This window comes from Bufo bufo, chromosome 1 (genome assembly GCF_905171765.1).
Source record: "Bufo bufo chromosome 1, aBufBuf1.1, whole genome shotgun sequence".
In the NCBI taxonomy this organism is placed as follows: domain Eukaryota; kingdom Metazoa; phylum Chordata; class Amphibia; order Anura; family Bufonidae; genus Bufo; species Bufo bufo.
In genome coordinates, this window is record NC_053389.1 from 682,011,263 (window position 1) to 682,029,525 (window position 18,263).

Genomic DNA, 18,263 nt, shown 5'->3' on the forward strand with positions numbered 1-18,263 from the left:
ATTATTTTAATATCTCCATAGCCTGGGAGCTACAGTTTTATTTTTTTTGTTGGGCGACTATCTAATGTAGGGGCTCATTTTTTGCGGGATGAGATGGCGGTTTTTTTGGCACTAATTGGGGGTGCATATGACATTTTGATCGCTCGCTATTACACTTTTTGTGATGTTAGGTCACAAAAAATGGCTTTTTTTTTGTTGTTTTTTAACGCTGTTCATCCGGACGCGGCGATGCCCAATATGTATGGCTCTCAGACTTTGGAAACACTAAGCAGGCATCCTCAAACTGCGGCGCTCCAGATGTTGTAAAACTACAATTCCCACCATGCCCTGCTGATGGCTGTAGGTTGTCTGGGCATGCTGGGAGTTATAGTTTTACAACATCTGGAGGGCCGCAGTTTGAGGATGCCTGCACTAAAACTAATATTTTTGGGGAAAAAAAATTGTTTCCGTGTCTCCAAAGTCTGAGAGCCATAGTTTTTTATGTTCTCTAGGGGACTGTTGGGGATTATAAAAATGTAGTACTCCATGGAAGTGTGATACTCCCTGAAGCAATCGATAACGCAGCGGCCCGGATGATCGGGGCAAGTGTCACATTGAGTGGTGGTGTCCTTCCGTATCCCCCTCTTGTGACACACTCTGCACTTTTTTTGTCCCTTCTTTCCAGTATGGGGGACCACACCTGGAAAATGTTGGCCAGGGACGATCCGGGCGCCTCCACTTCCCGAGGTACTCCGGCCTGCTCTTTCCCGGTCTGAAAAGATCAGGTCCTTGAGGACTGCCTCATAGAATTGGAGGAATGTCCCTGTGCTGCTAGCGCTTTGGGATAGTACAAAAGCGTTGTAAAAGGCAACCTGTACCAAGTAGACCGCAACTTTTTTGTACCATGCCTGGGTTTTGCGCATGGCATTATATGGCTTGAGGACTTGATCAGAGAGATCAACTCCTCCCATATACCGATTGAAGTCGACGATACAATCGGGCTTGAGGACCGTTGCCGCGGTACCTCGCACAAGGACAGGGATGGTGCTGTTACCATGGATTGTGGACAGTATAAAGACATCCCTCTTGTCCTTATACCTGACCAGCCACAGGTTTCCACTGGTAAGGGCACGGGTCTCACCCCTGGGGATAGGTACCTGGAGGGGGTAGGTAGGGAGGCCGCGTTGATTTTTCCGCACGGTCCCACAAGCGAACGTGGATCTGGCGGCAAGGGATCTGAACAAGGGAATGCTAGTATAAAAGTTATCCACGTAAAGGTGGTAACCCTTATCTAGCAGTGGGTGCATAAGGTCCCACACAAGTTTCCCGCTAACACCCAGAGTGGGGGGACATTCTGGGGGTTCAATACGGGAATCTCGCCCCTAGTACACACAAAATTTGTAAGTGTACCCTGAGGTACTCTCACAAATTTTGTACATTTTCACGCCATACCTCGCCCGCTTAGTGGGAATGTATTGGCGGAAACTGAGTCTCCCCTTGAATGCAACGAGAGACTCATCAACCGCGACCTCCCTTTTAGGTACATAGGCCTGTGCAAATTTGGCCCTGAAGTGATCGATGACCGGCCGTATCTTATACAGACGGTCATGGGCAGGATCACCTCGGGGGGGACATGCTGCATTATCTGAATAATGCAGACATTTCCGGATGGCCTCAAACCAGGGACGTGTCATGACCATACTGTAGAGTGGGATCTGGTGGAGGACGTCCCCACTCCAGTATTGCCTGACACTGGGTTTTTGCACTAGACCCATGTGCAGCACGAGGCCCCAAAATGTCCTCATCTCGGCTGCACTGACCGGCATCCAGCCACCGGGTCTAGCCAAAAAGGAGCCCGGGTGTTGAGCAACGAACTGTTGGGCGTACAGGTTCGTCTGCTCCACCATTAGATTTACCAGTTGGTCACTGAAAAAATGACAAAAAAAATTCATATTCAGTGAAGCCCACTGTGGAAATCTGGATTCCTGGTTGGCCTACAAAATCGCCTGGTGAGGACGGTTGTGGACGGTGCAGGTGCTGAACGGGAAGAGGAGGGGAGAGAGGAGCGCCGGGAGTTTGAATCTCCCGCCTCTCTCCCTTCACCAATCAGCACCTTGGACAGCACCGCCACCCCTAATCAGCACCACGGACAGCACCGCCTCTCCCAAATGCTTGGACTGTGATTGGTGGTGTGTAATCACACCACCGATCACAGTCCTTTTCCGGTTCATCGGGTCACCGGAGACCCGAATGGACCGGAAACGCAGCAAACCGCAGGTCTGAATTGACCTGCGGTTTGCTGCAATCGCCGATGCGGGGGGGGGGGTCATGTGACAGGCGTTGTGACAGGATGCCCGCTGAATGATTTCAGCGGACATCCTGTTGAGATTAACCCCCGCCGTGCCGCAATCGCGATTTAAAGATAGGACATACCGGTACGTCCTGAGTCCTTAAGGACTCGGGAAATAGGGCATACCGGGGGTTAAAGTACTTTTTATTTTATGTTTTAAAAAAAGCAGTAAACTATAAAAAAGTTGACATTTGGTATTGCCATAATCATATTCAAAGAATAAAGGCAGAACATTTTATATAAGAGTAAAATTGATTTTTTTTTCCCCCATCATTCTCTAGAGTTAATAAAAGATAATCAATAAGTTATATGCACCCCAAAATAGTGTAATTACAAATGTAACTCACCCCTGAAAAGATAAAGCTACATTAAAAACTAAAACAGTTATGCCCAAGGGGCGTTCTCAGGGAATACACTGATCTACAATAGATTGAAATGGCTCTATCCAGCCTACAATATGCCATCATGGCTGAGCAGCCTGACAGAAAAATTAACCAATATGCAGTGTATACAAGTGCCAGCATGTAGTCAGGCTCCACCCCATCATTCTCTTAGGCACCTCTTCAAGTGAAGACAACCAGTCCTGCTCACATTCTGGGACAGGTTGCTGGCAACCATTTTAAATCATTCCCAGAGGACCCCTTTAAGGGGTTAAGCAGTGCATATTAACCTTAAGTTTTTTTTTATCATAGCTATTTTCCTGGTTTATATCAGTCATTGAAGTGGAGTTGGATATGCCAGTAATTTGCTTATTATTATTCTTTGGACATCCATTCCTTAAAGGGGTTCTCCGGGAATTAGCAAAATAAAAATACTTAAATATTACTTTATTATAAATATATTCCTAAATACCTTTCATTAGTTATAATGGCTTGTTTTGTTTAGGGAGAATCATTAGGAGAAATAAAATGGTCGCTGTCCTATTAGTACACAGAAAACCTGTCCTGATCACACAGGAGGATAAGTTACTTCAGAGCATTGAGCCAAAAAGCTGCCTCATCTTCTATGAAACTGAATATAGTTTAATATGATCTTTAGCTAAATCTCTGTAGAAATGGAGTTCATGAGGAGGCATGAAGTACAGAGAGGAGGGTCAGGTGATGTGGATAATAATGTGCAGCAGCACTTGTATGCAGTCTCCATTACCACAGCCTGTCCTGTCTGTCCTCTCTGTACTTCATGTCTCCTCATGAACTCCATTCCTACAGAGATTCATTTATTCATTTTTGTGCAATTTTGGTGCGGATTTTATGTAGATTTTTCTGCTCACAAATCTGCACTTGGTGCAAGTACTCTTATTTGTAGTAATACTGTAAATGAGTGTTTTATAGGTCAGAATCATGGTGACAGATTCTCTTTAACCTCTTCAGGACACATGACGTACTGGTACGTCATGTTGTCCTGGTACTTAAGGACGCATCAAATCATTGAGCAGGCACCTTGGCTAAATGCGCCGGGGGGTCCTGTGACCCCCCCATGTTGGCGATCGCAGCAAACCACAGGTCAATTTAGACCTGCAGTTTGCTGCGTTTCCGGGTTATTCGGGTCTCTGAGGACCCGATAACCCAGAACAGGATGGTGATCGGTGGTGTGATTTTACCCCACCAATCACCATCCTGCGATCCTGAGAGGTGATGTGACATCACCTCTCAGGATTGCCTCTGATTGGTTGGTGGGCGGGCTGGCGGGAGATTCAAATGTTGCCAGCGCTCCTCTCCTCCTCCTTTTGTGTCCCAGAGCGGACGAGAGAGGAGCCCTGCCTGCACGTCATCGTCGATCTGAGCCAGCATCACCCCATCTGTGCCCCAGCACCCATCCTTGCCCACCAGGACCCGATCTGTGCCCGAGCCCCCCCCCCCATCTGATTAGCAGGTAATTAGGAAAAGTATAGGGAAAGGTTGGGCTAGGCAGGGATAATAAAGGGAAAGTTAGTGTGAAAAAAAGTTTTCTTGCATCACCCTAAGTAGGGTGTCTGGGGTCCACAGCACAGCTGTGTGACCCTAGACCCCCCAGGGGTGCTGCCGCTTTTTTGTTTTTGTGCATACGCTTACTGTGGCCGGCACTCTTAGCGTCCGGCCACTGTTAGAGCATCGCACACCCCACCGCTGATCAATTTCGGACGGTTTAGAATTTTTTTTTTCACATTTTTTGCCCTTTTTTTTTGTTAGTCTTTTTTTTTCTGTTACCCGTGCCCCCACACACACGCACACCAAATAAAGATTTACACGCACGCAGATACACACGCAGACACACACTCCCCTATGGCCCGCTGGATGTTCTCGGCCGAGGAGGCATACGCCCAGCTTGCCTCCGAGTCCGAGAGTCCCAGTGAAGCCCACCCTAGTAAGAGCAGCTCTGGGGCTCGTACTAGTTTTCCGGCCCACCAGTTAAATCCACCGGAGCCCCCTGCCGGTGAACTTGTCTGGTGTACCCCAGAGCGATATGAGCCCGTGATTCCTGATTTTGAAGGCCAACCAGGAATCCAGATTTCCACAGTGGGCTTCACTGAATATGACTTTTTTTGTCATTTTTTCAGTGACCAACTGGTAAATCTAATGGTGGAGCAGACGAACCTGTACGCCCAACAGTTCGTTGCTCAACACCCGGGCTCCTTTTTGGCTAGGCCCGGTGGCTGGACGCCGGTCAGTGCAGCCGAGATGAGGACATTTTGGGGCCTCGTGCTGCATATGGGCCTAGTCAAGAAACCTAGTGTCAGGCATTACTGGAGTGGGGATGTCCTCTACCAGACCCCACTTTACAGTACGGTCATGACACGCTCCAGGTTTGAGGCCATCCGGAAATGTCTGCATTATTCAGATAATGCAGCATGTCCCCCCCCCCCCTTCGAGGTGATCCTGCCCATGACCGTCTGTATAAGATACGGCCGGTCATCAATCACTTTGGGGCCAAATTTGTACAGGCCTATGTACCTGGAAGGGAGGTCGCAGTTGATGAGTCTCTCATTGCGTTCAAGGGGAGACTCATTTTCCGCCAGTATGTTCCCTCAAAGCGGGCAAGGTATGGCGTGAAAATGTACAAACTTTGTGAGAGTACCTCAGGGTACACTTACATGTTTTGTGTGTACGAGGGGCGAGATTCCCGTATTCAACCCCCAGAATGTCCCCCCACTCTGGGTGTTAGCGGGAAACTTGTGTGGGACCTTATGCACCCACTGCTAGATAAGGGTTACCACCTTTACGTGGATAACTTTTATACTAGTATCCCCTTGTTCCAGTCCCTTGCCGCCAGATCCACGTCCGCTTGTGGGACCGTGCGGAAAAATCAACGCGGCCTCCCTACCCTCCCCCTCCAGGTACCTATCCTCAGGGGTGAGACCCGTGCCCTTACCACTGGAAACCTGTTACTGGTCAGGTATAAGGACAAGAGGGATGTCCTTGTACTATCCACAATTCATGGTAACAGCAACCTGTACCTCTGCGAGGTACTGGGGCAACGGTCCTCAAGCCCAATTGTATCGTCGACTACAAACGGTATATGGGAGGAGTTGATCTCTCTGATCAAGTCCTCAAGCCATATAATGCCATGCGCAAAACCCAGGCATGGTTCAAAAAAGTTGCAGTCTACTTGGTGCAGGTTGCCATGTACAACTCTTTTGTGCTGTCCCAGAGCGCTGGCAACACAGGGACATTCCTTCAGTTCTATGAGGCAGTCCTCAAGGCCCTGATCTTTTCAGACCGGGAAAGAGCAGGCCTGAGTACCTCGGGAACTGGAGGCGCCCGGATCGTCCCTGGCCAACACTTCCAGGTGTGGTCCCCCATACTGGAAAGAAGGGATGAACCCAAAAAAGGTGCAGAGTGTGTCACAGGAGGGGGATACGGAAGGACACCCCTACTCAATGTGACACGTGCCCCGATCATCCGGGCCTCTGCATTATTGGTTGCTTCAGTATCACACTTCCATGGAGTACTAAATTTATATCCCAATTTAGTCACTTTTTGGTAACCATGCCTCACAAAAATGTAATATAGAGCAACCAAAAATCATATGTACCCTAAAAATAGTCTCAACAAAACCGCCACCTTATCCCGTAGTTTCCAAAATGGGGGGTTGAAACAGGACATGGTGTAAATAAACCGGTACATAAAAATCAGCCCTCCAAAAACCACACGGCGCTCCTTTCCCTTTACGCCCCGCCGTTTGGCCGTACATTAGTGTACGACCACATATGGGGTGTTTCTGTAAATGGCAGAGTCAGGGCAATAAAGATATAGTCTTTTTTGGCTGTTAACCCTTGCTTTGTTAGTGGAAAAAATGGGTTAAAATGGAAATTTGGCAAAAAAATGAAATTCTCAAATTTCATCCCCATTTGCCAATAACTCTTGTGCAACACCTAAAGGGTTAACGACGTTTGTACAATCAGTTTTGAATACCTTGAGGGGTGTAATTTCTTAGATGGGGTCACTTTTAGGGAGTTTCTACTCCACGGGTGCATCAGGGGGGTTGAAACAGGACACGGTGTAAATAAACTGGTCCATAAAAATCAGCCCTCCAAAAACCACACGGCGCTCCTTTCCCTCTACGCCCCGCTGTGAGGCCTTACAGTAGTGTACAATCACATATGGGGTGTTTCTGTAAATGGCAGAGTCAGGGCAATAAAGATACAGTCTTGTTTGGCTGTTAACCCTTGCTTTGTTAGTGTAAAAATGGGTTAAAATGGAAAATTTGGCAAAAAAATGAAATTCTCATATTTCATCCCCATATGCCAATAACTCTTGTGCAACACCTAAAGGGTTAACGACATTTGTACAATCAGTTTTGAATACATTGAGGGGTGTAGTTTCTTAGATGTAGTCACTTTTAGGGAGTTTCTACTCTAGGGGTGCATCAGGGGAGCTTCAAATGGGATATGGTGTAAATAATCCAGTCCAGCAAAATCTGCCTTCCAAAAACCATATGGCGCACCTTTCCCTCTACGCCCTACTGTGTAGCTGTACAGTAGTGTACGACCACATATGGGGTGTTTCTGTAAACGGCAGAGTCAGGGCAATAAAGATACAGTCTTGTTTGGCTATTAACCCTTTCTTTGTTAGTTGAAAAAATGGGTTAAAATGTAAATTTGGCAAAAAAAAGAAATTCTCAAATTTCATCCCCATTTGCCAATAACTCTTGTGCAACACCTAAAGGGTTAACAAAGTTTGTACAATCAGTTTTGAATACCTTGAGGGGTGTAATTTCTTAGATGGGGTCACTTTTAGGGAGTTTCTACTCCAGGGGTGCATCAGGGGGGTTGAAACAGGACACGGTGTAAATAAACTGGTCCATAAAAATCAGCCCTCCAAAAACCACACGGCGCTCCTTTCCCTCTACGCCCCGCCGTGAGGCCTTACAGTAGTGTACAACCACATATGGGGTGTTTCTGTAAACGGCAGAGTCAGGGCAATAAAGATACAGTCTTGTTTGGCTGTTAACCCTTGCTTTGTTAGTGGAAAAATGGGTTAAAATTGAAAATTTGGCAAAAAAATGAAATTCTCAAATTTCATCCCCATTTGCCAATAACTCTTATGCAACACCTAAAGGGTTAACGACGTTTGTAAAATCAGTTTTGAATACCTTGAGGGGTGTAGTTTCTTAGATGGGGTCACTTTTAGGGAGTTTCTACTCCAGGGGTGCATCAGGGGGGTTGAAACAGGACACGGTGTAAATAAACCAGTCCTTAAAAATCAGCCCTCCAAAAACCACACACCTTGAGGGGTGTAGTTTATAGAATGGGGTCATTTTTGGGTGGTTTCTATTATGTAAGCCTCGCAAAGTGACTTCAGACCTGAACTGGTCCCTAAAAATTGGGTTTTTGAAAATTTCTGAAAAATTTCAAGATTTGCTTCTAAACTTCTAAGCCTTGTAACATCCCCAATAAATAAAATATCATTCCCAAAATGATCCAAACATGAAGTAGACATATGGGGAATGTAAAGTAATAACTATTTTTGGAGGTATTACTATGTATTATAGAAGTAGAGAAATTGAAACTTGGAAATTTGCAATTTTGTTGCAAATTTTTGCTAAATTTGGTATTTTTTTATAAATAAAAATTTATTTTTTTTACTTCAATTTACCAGTGTCATGAAGTACAATATGTGACGAAAAAACAATCTCAGAATGGCTAAGTCAAAGCGTTTTAAAGTTATCACCACTTAAAGTGACACTGGTCAGATTTGCAAAAAATGGCCTGGTCCTTAAGGTGAAATAAGGCTGTGTCCCAAAGGGGTTAAGAAACTAAAATGAACAACTTCCCCTTGCAAAGCTAATCATTTTTATAAACTGTCATCTACCAAAGAAAGTTAGCAGCAACTCTCCCTGCCTTGTTAGTTCATGCCTTATTTTATGGATAATTCGGTTAAAGTTGTATATTTTTGGAAATTCCTAGGTTCCTTTCCTAGGTATGTATTTTTTCTTGAGCAATCTGCATATGGTATGTATTCTTTTTTTCCATGAGATGTCAGCGTTCTTAGCTAGCATGAATATTTCCAATATAATTTGATTTACCTTATATCCTAACTTTTTAGTAAATAAGACCTAATTTATTTTTTCAACATAATTTTCTGATCAACCAGATGGAGAAGCAAACCTGTCTTGATATGCAATGGTACTTCTGCTCAGGGGCATTGCTAGGGTCTCAAAAGATCCAGGGCCCAAGCCCTAATGAATATGGCCCAAGTCTACCCTCCCCCCACACACCGCATTTTACTCTACTTGCTATACAGCAGCACATACCTCTCACATCCAGTGCCTCCCAGGTGACGTCTCCTCTTATGTAGATCTTCTCGGTCATCATCTTCTCCATTCGGTCCGGATTTTTTTTTTCAGCCGTGACTTGTCTCTGCAGAGTTTGACACACATACATCTTAGCTTCCTCACATTCATATCATCATACCCCAACCTTGAGTCCCCACAGTGTTATCCTGCTGCTCGCTGTGCTCCCGAAACCCTCAAATACTATCCTGAAGAAAAATTAGTGCCATACAGATAGTCCCCCTCATCGCTATAGTGCTCCTCAAAGTTCCACCAATAGTAATTCCCGTCTGGAATGCCCTCATTAGTAATACAGCCAACTACAGTGCCCCCTACAGTGATAATGCTCCACAAGAGTGCCTCCATTAATAGAAGTATCCAGTGTTAATAATGCCCTCACAGAGCCCCCAGTAGAAATAAGGCCTCTATTGTTCCCCCAGTTGGTAATAAAGCTCTCTACAGACCCCCTCAGTGGTAATAAGGTGGATCTATAAGTCACTCCTATAAAGCCTCCAGTGGTAACAAGAATGTCCCCTGGATTTACTGGATTTAAAATGCCCCCCCTCCCCAGTGCCCCCAGTATTTATATTGCCCCCTACTGTTATAATGCTTGCCCTGAAGTGCCCACAGTATTTTTAATGTCCCCTACTGCTATAATGCTGACCCTGAATAGCCCCCAGTATTTATATCAACCCCCTACTGTTATAATGCTTACCCTGAAGTGCCCCCAGTATTTATATTACCCCCTACTGCTATAATGCTTGCCCTGAGCTGCCCCCAGTATTTATTTTACCCCCCACTGTTATAATGCTCACCCTGACGTGCCCCCAGTATTTATAATGCCCCCTGCAGTTATAATCCTCCCTTTAGTGTCCTCAGAAATTATAATTCCTCAGCCCCTCCATCATATAGTCCCATGTAAATAACACATTTTCTCTCCCTCCGTCATAGAGACCCATGTAAATAATATCACACCGTCTCTCCAGCCCCATCCAATATGCAGTTCCATGTAACTAACATCTCTCTCTATCTACAGCCCCCTCCAAAATATAGTCCCAAGTAAATAACATCACTTCCCTCCCTTCAGCCCCCTCAATATACAGTCCCATCTAAATAACATCACCCCCTCCCCAGCCGCCTTCAACATACAGTGTCATATAAACATTATCATCCCCCTCTCCAGCTTTATTCAACATACAAACCCATGTAAACCCCCTCATCATTCAGTCCCATATAAATAACATCACTCCCTACCACAGCCGCCATCAACATACAGTCCCATGTAAATAAAATGACCCCCTCCCAAGCCACCTCCAACACACGGTCCAATGTAAATAGTATCACCCTGCCCCAGACACCTCCAACATGCAGTCCCATGTAAATAACATCACCCCCTCCCGCAGGCACCATCAACATACAGTCCCATGTAAATAACATCATCCCGCCCCAGCCCTCTCCAACACACAGTCCAGTGTAAATAACATCACCCTGCCCCATCCACCTTCAACATGCAGTCCCATGTAAATAACATCCCTCCCTTCAGCCCTAACATACAGTCCCAGTTAAATAACCAAACTCCCAGCATTCTTCTGCCTCTGACACTGAGAACCTATCCCTTTACTTACCTCTCCTCATGTAGCTGATCTCACCACAGGGACTTCTCTTCATTGCTGAACGCTGTCCTCTCCTGCACTGGTCACATGATGGTGACATCGTCGCAGGTCCTTCTCAGCCTCTGCATATAGAACTGATCACATGACTGTGATGTCATCACAGGTCCTTTATATCACCCATTGCAGTAGATTCAATTGTATTGCCGCCCTGAGAACAGCAATACAGTTGTATCTATCTAAAAGGCAGTTTATTTGGGCCCAGGCCCCGAATGTTTTAACCTAGCAACGCCCCTGCTTCTGCTGTTTCCATATCAGAATTTTTAGGTTTAGTAATTATTACAGTACTTTGTATTCTAAAGGGAAATGCTTTTTAATCTACTAATGTAACTATTATGATTGGCTCTTCTATTTCTCATTAAAATGTCTATTTGGTGACAGGATCATAGCCACTACACAAATGCAGGCCAGTGATGCGAGGAAGGCATTCCCCTGTTTCGATGAGCCGGCATTAAAAGCTAATTTCAGCATCACGCTCAGACACAAACCAGACTATATGGCATTTTCAAACATGGGAATTATAAGTAAGTCATTGTTTCCTTTTATCAGTAATATTTGGAAAATTAAATAAAAACTCACACATGCTATGTGTATTCAAGTATTGGAAAGTTAAAGATTTAGCATTTAAAGTTTTAATAGTAGCATAGAATTACTTAAAAAGTAAGTGAATCCTTTGCAATTACCTGGATTTCCGCATTGAGGCCAGGTATTGCTGCTCTTCTATTCTTCTGTATAATGTTTTGATACACTTCAAAGCACATTTTTCCTTGAAATGATTGCAAAGAATTCAGGCCCTTATTCTGCAAAGCAGCCCCAAACCATGATGCTCCCTCCACCATGCTTCACAGTTGAGATTAAGTTTTGATGTTGGTGTGGAGTCTTCGGTTTCCTCCTGCCCGTTTGCTCTAGACTGATCTTAAAGGGGTTGTCCGGGTTCAGAGCTGAACTCAGACATATCCCCATCTTCACCCCTTCGGCCCCTCTGATATGAGCATTGGAGCATTTCATGCTCAAATGCTCTCTCTTGCCCTAAGCTGAATTGCGCAAGGCAAGGGCTTTTTTGTTTACATTGGCACACTGCTAGGGGGGAGGCTTTCATCCAGCAGTGTTCCCAGTGATGCCACAGGCTCTGATGGGTGGGCTTTAGTGCTGCCCTAGCCGTTTTACAGGCTAGGGCACAGCTAAAACCCGCCCATTAGTGCTGGTGACGTCACTGGGCTCACTGCTAGGCCAAAACCTTCACCTAGCAGTCCCCATGTACGTCACTGGATCTCCAAAAATGCCTTTGCCCTGGTTGATTAAGCATAGAGCAAAGGAGAGCATTAGAGCATGACATGCTCCGATGCTCATATCAGAGGGGGGCCAGAGAGCTAAAGATGGGGATATGTCTGGGTTCAGCTCTGAACCCAGACAACCCCTTTAATAAGACACCCAATCCTAGAGAGAGCAGTAACAGCTCTGAGTTTTCTCTATCTGTAGATGGTAGATAATTTGTCTAGTCATGGATTCATTTTATTCATTTATTTCTTACCATTCATTTATTTGTCAGTAACCAGGCTTTGTATGCCTTTATTTACTGAATAACCTATGAAATCTGCACTAAAAATATCAGCTCCTTAAGGGGTTTGTCTGGGAAACAGATATCGATGACATATTTTCAGGACTGGTCAACAATATCAGATTGGCGGGGGTACAATTCTTGGCACCCTGCCAATCGGCTGTTTGAAGGGGCTATGCTAGCACTGCATCCTCTTCAGTGTTTTACCTGCATGATGTCTACTTTGTAGTGGGGGTGCAGTGTAACTACAGTTGTTTGTCCCATTCAAGTAAATGGGAAAGGAAGCTGTAATTACCTTACACTGCTGCTACTACAAGAGAGACAGTGTGCAGGTCAACATTGAAGAGAATGCAGTGCTCTCATAGCCCCTTCAAAGAGCTGTCTTGAAGATACATCATCAGTATCTGTAGCCCGGACAGTCCCTTTAATTAAAACATTTTTTTATCAATTAGAGTTTGGAGAATTCATTAATAGATAATAATAAAGAGCAACTCACTTTTTCTCTGTGAACTATGGATATTTACTCAATGAAAGACATGAACGGTGTAACTGTTTGTGTGTTATTTGTTTAGTTACATTGTGTCTAGTAAAACTGTGACTTAGATAGCAATACATAGTAACATAGTACATAAGGCCGAAAAAAGACATTTGTCCATCCAGTTCGGCTTGTTATCCTGCAAGCTGATCCAGAAGAAGGCAAAAAAAAAAAAACTGTGAGGTAGAAGCCAGGGGGAAAAAGGGGGAAAAAAAATCCTTCCCGACTCTATTCAGGCAATCAGATAACTGTATTGGTGATTTGCATTATTCCTTCCAATGTGCATAACCTTACATTTGTCAGTGTTAAACCTCATCTGCCACTTCTCTGCCCAAGCCAACAATCTATCCAGATTCCTCTGTAGCAGTATACTGTCCTCTTCCGTGTCAATTACTTTACACAGTTTAGTGTCATCTGCAAAAATTTATATTTTACTGTGCAAGCCTTCTACAAGATCATTAATAAATATATTGAAGAGGATAGGGCCCAATAGTGACCCCTGAGGTACCCCACTAGTGACAGTGACCCAATCTGAGTTTGTACCATTAATAACCACCCTCTGTTTTCTATCATTGAGCCAGTTACTTACCCACATACAGACATTTTCTCCCAGTCCGAGCATTCTCATTTTATATACTAACCTTTTATGCGGTACAGTGTCAAATGCTTTGGAGAAGTCTAGATATACGAAATCCATTGATACACCACTGTCAAGTCTAGAACTTACCTCCTCATAGAAACTGATTCATTTTGTTTGATATGACCGGTCCTTCGTGAAGCCATGCTGATATGGCGTTATTTGCTTATTTTCATTGAGACGCTCCAAGATGGCATCTCTTAGAAAACGTTCAAACAGTTTACCCACGACGGATGTTAAACTTACCAGCCTATAGCTTCTGGGCTCTGTTTTTGGACCCTTTTTGAATATTGGCACCACATTTGCTATATGCCAATCCTGTGTACCAATCCCTGTCAGTATAGAGTGCTTAAATATCAGAAATAAGGGTCTGGCTATGACATTACTTAATTCTCTTAGGATACGGGGGTGTATGCCATCTGGTCCTGGCGATTTGTCTATTTTAATCTTTTTAAGACGCCGCTGTACTTCTTCCTGGGTCAGACAGGGCACTTTTAATGGGGAATTTACTTTTACATTCTGCATTTCATCTGACAGTTTTCATCTGATAGTTTATTTTATTCAGTGAATACAGTGGAGAAAAAAATATTTAATAGCTTTTCTTTCACCTCATCGCTGTCACGACCATGGTCATGGTCGTGACTCCTCTACTGCATGCTGTTGCCTGCGGTCTCGTGTGGTTGTTTCAACCACAGGTGAGGGCCGCTTGTATGTTGCCTCACTTGTGGTTGCCGTTGGCAACATGTTCTTGTGATGCTTTGGCAGTATAGCGGCCTGAGCGGTTGCTAGGCAGCTTGCTGTCAAGTGCATGCGGTTGCACCTGTCTTGGTGTCTTTGTATGTGTGCACGAGGTTTAGTTATGTGTGCACTTTCCCTTTAAGTTGCTGTCTCCCCTTCCCTGGTGTGAGAAGGGTTAATTCCCTTCCTAGTGTGTGTCCACTGGGTGTGTCTGTGTGGGTGTGGCTACTTGGGCATATATAGCTTTAGTTGAGACCTGATGTCTGAGGGGTACTCCAGCCTTGTTTGTAGCTGGAGGCACCCTCCTGGTCCCTTATACCAGCTGCCAGTGAGGGCCACCCTTGTGGTCATAGAATGTGATACCCGATGTTATGAAGATGTGTTTGTGTTATGCTTATTTATTGCAGCGTATGGTTTCCTGGCTTCCTGTGTGGTGTGTACTCTGTCTCTTGTGTTGTTGTGGACAGCAGCACTTATACTTGGGTTCCAGGCTCTGTGTCTGTGGCAGGTAGGTGTGGTACTAGTTGCACTTACCTGCCATTTCCATATGTCTGTTTCTGTTCCCCTTTCTTTATAGCTTGGCCACTTTAGACTCCTGTTTCTCCGTGTCCAGGAGGAACGGGCTGTCTACCCAGCTCCTAGTTCAGGGATCGGCGGAGGGTCAGAAGGGATTCGAGGTTCCTGAGCATGAGCCCTCCTACCTTCAAGGGCGGCTCATGCAGCTAGGAGTCAGGGTCAGATTAGGGAAGCTCTAGGAGGTGACCTGCTCCCTAATTCTGTGGTTCTGGCCAAGTAGCAACCTTTCCATCTTCTGGCATCGCACGGCTGAGGGTTTTCCCCATCCTCAGCCGTGACAATCGCTCTCTGTAACTCCCCCCTCATCACTCTGTAAAGTGCCGACACCTTCAGATTTATACTTTTTACCATTTATATAATTGAAGAACATTTTAGAGTTAGTTTTGCTCTCTTTTGCAATTAATCTCTCGGTCTCTAGTTTGGCTGCTTTTGTTATTTACATATTAAATTTTTTTCCTAGTTTTTCAGTGCTTCCTCAATACCCTCCTGTTTTAGTGATTTAAATGCTTTCTTTTTGTCATTTATTGCTTTCTTTACATTTCTATTTATCCACATTGGTTTCTTCTTGTTCCTTAACCTTTTATTCCCATAAGGTATGTACCTCTCAGAATTAGAATTTAGGATGCTTTTAAAAATATCCAATTTTGTGGCTGTATTTTTATTTTTGAGGACTTTGTCCCAGTTAGTTAGGCCTATGGCCTCTCTTAGTTGACTAAATTTAGCTTTTTTGAAGTTTGGTATTTTTGTTCCTCCCTGAAGAAACACTCTTTTGAATGATAATTGGAAGGTTATTACTTTATGGTCACTATTTCCCAGGTTTCCCCCAACCTGCACATCTGTTATTCTGTCAGGTCTATTGGTTAATACTAAGTCTAGTATGGCCGTCCCTCTAGTCGGGTTCTGAACCAGTTGGGAAAAGTAATTGTCTTTGGTTATTGCCAATAACCTGTTTCCTTTATGAGATGTACAGGTTTCAGTTTCCCAGTCTACATCTGGGAAGTTGAAGTCCCCCATAATAACCACCTCATTATGATTTGCCGCCTCGTCTATCTCGTTTAGAAGTAGATTTTCTGTGGACTCTGGTATATTAGGTGGTTTATAATAAACTCCTATTAGTAATTTATTATTGTTTTTGCCTGCATGTATTGCTACCCACAGTGACTCCACATATTCATGTTCCTCACTAATATCTTCTCGGAGTGTGGGCTTTAGACAGGACTTTACATAAAGGCAGACCACTCTGCGGTATGCCAGACCTTGCAGGGGAGTTATGTGTGAGGTCACGGTGTGAGCAATAGGTGTGCCGAGGTAAATACAGTTCTGGTTACTCACGGTTATGTCGTCCCTGGGCAGGCTCGCATAAGTGAAAAGGAGAATGGCACAAGGATTCTCTGGGGCACACTCTGGTGTAAGGGACACTGGCCAGATGTTGGTTTGAGGTGCCCTTGGTGGTCTGTATTAATGTGCCAGTGGCAATGTCCCTTGTAATCGTGACGCCAGTACCTTTTGTATGGAGGTACAAGCATTTACTATAGCGTTAATAGAGGAATTGACTCTGAGGCAAGCAGGGTAAAACTCAAAGTTGAACTTTACTGAAGATGACTCTTGATAACAGTTCATCCAAAGCATTTAACGGTCTCAATACAGAGATAAACCTGCTGTTAGTCCTCTGCTGACAGGTGTAGGATGTCCCTCTCTAGATATCAGATAAGGAGATAGTAGCCTTACTGTTAGTAGAGCTCAGGAATGGTCCTGGTTTTCCTTATTCAGGCTTGTGAAGTAGCCAAAAGCTAAGATGTCCTTCACGGTCGAGTCCAAAGGTCCTGAGGCACTCAGAAGAGGTGTCCAATAACCCTTTGGGGGTCTCCTTTCTGTAGTAGGCTCTGAATAGATCACGTACTTCAGCTCTGGGCTGAGATATGGCTGAGAAAATGAGGATAACAGGCTGCCTACACTGCTAGACTGTGCTCAACTGCCACTCTAGTCTCAACAGGAAATTATCTGGAAACTAGACTGAACTGGCTAGGCCTGAGCTGACTATATATATGGGAGGTGTTATCTCCCCCTAGTGGTAAGCTAAGTGTAAATGCTTGCTAATACACCTGTTAGCAGGGATGATGCATGAGGACATATTGCAGCTTAACAGGCTATAAAAGGCATTATAAAGTACAATACAACAACTTTGCAGTATCCACGAGGGTAGTGGGACACTGCATACCCCTCTTGTTTAACCTGTGTCGGCCTCGACATGAAGATGTAGGTCTCCTGAAAAATACAGAAAAGAACAATCCTGCAGGCATATAGAACAGTACCACAACCCATATAAATACTTTTTCTTGAGATCTGAAAAGCAATTGGTTAGGCACAATTGTAAATATCAGGCAATCATCACAACTGGTAAACAAGTGAAAAGGGGCGTTGTTTCTTTTTCCTCTGGAGACTGATGAACAGGGGCGCTGATCTGGCACAGCGGAACAATAATACCAGGATAGTCCATAATAGGGAATATTAGTATAACCTATTGAACCAACAAATTGTTGGTAAGATGTATGACATCATAAAGAAACCCGAAAGAAACCCCGTAGGGACACACATACACAAAATATATAAAGCTTTATTAAGTAATTAAATGCAAATAATTACAAAAACACATGATTGAAAACAATAATCTAAAAAAGTAAAGCAGCAATACAGATAGTGTTGCAAGTGGTAGCTCACATGCTGACTGGCGTGGTATAAGATCCCAATATCAAAGTTAACTCGGCACAAGGCAATAGAGCAGTGCCAAAAAGAAATGTGTGTACCAGTAATACCCTGAAACCTATCTGATATTCCCAAATCCCCTGTATGCAAGCAATCCAGAGGGTACCTGAAGGAAGCCAATGGTGGATATACACACTATAGGCAACTAAAAGAAAATAGGAACAGAAAATACCTGGGCAATGGTACAATACAGGGATCCAACCTCCGGTCAGCTATGAGCACACCCCGACGTACGTTTCGCTCTGCTACGCCCCACCGCAGGTGGTTGTCCCTTTGTAATCCGACTGGATCTGCGAAGTAGGGGTTCTTCTTCTGACCTTGGCTCAGGGGAACTTGGTGCTTCTGGAGTTTCTTGTACTTCCAGAACTTCTTCTTGAGGTGGTTCCTCTGGCTGATGTGCCACTGTACTGACTGGTGCAGGCACAGCAAAGTTTAACCATGGTGTAAGGAACCATTGTAGTGGATCTGTTTCTTTCATGAGTCTTTCAACAGTTTGTATAGGCTTTACAGACTTAACTGGTAGTTCAGGCACTTGAATTGGAGGTTGATGTCCCTCTGTAACAATCTCATCTGGAAGAATTCCTCCTGCAGTATCTTTCTCCTTGTTACACAATTTCAAGCGATTGCGATGAACTATTTGAGGTGATTTGTTTTCTCTGGTGATTTCATAAGTGTCAGTTGCTGGGTTAGGGATAGCTGAAATGATG

At 44.4% G+C, this 18,263-nt stretch overlaps 1 protein-coding gene across 1 annotated transcript in view; it reads left to right on the forward strand.

Annotated features, from left to right (window-relative positions):
* LOC120985919 (aminopeptidase N-like) overlaps positions 1-18,263 on the forward strand; it is a 126,608-nt gene that overhangs the window by 16,212 nt on the left and 92,133 nt on the right. The window contains exon 2 of the mRNA XM_040414140.1: positions 11,131-11,273. Coding sequence (XP_040270074.1) covers positions 11,131-11,273 — 143 coding nt within the window. The remainder of the gene's footprint in view (positions 1-11,130; positions 11,274-18,263) is intronic.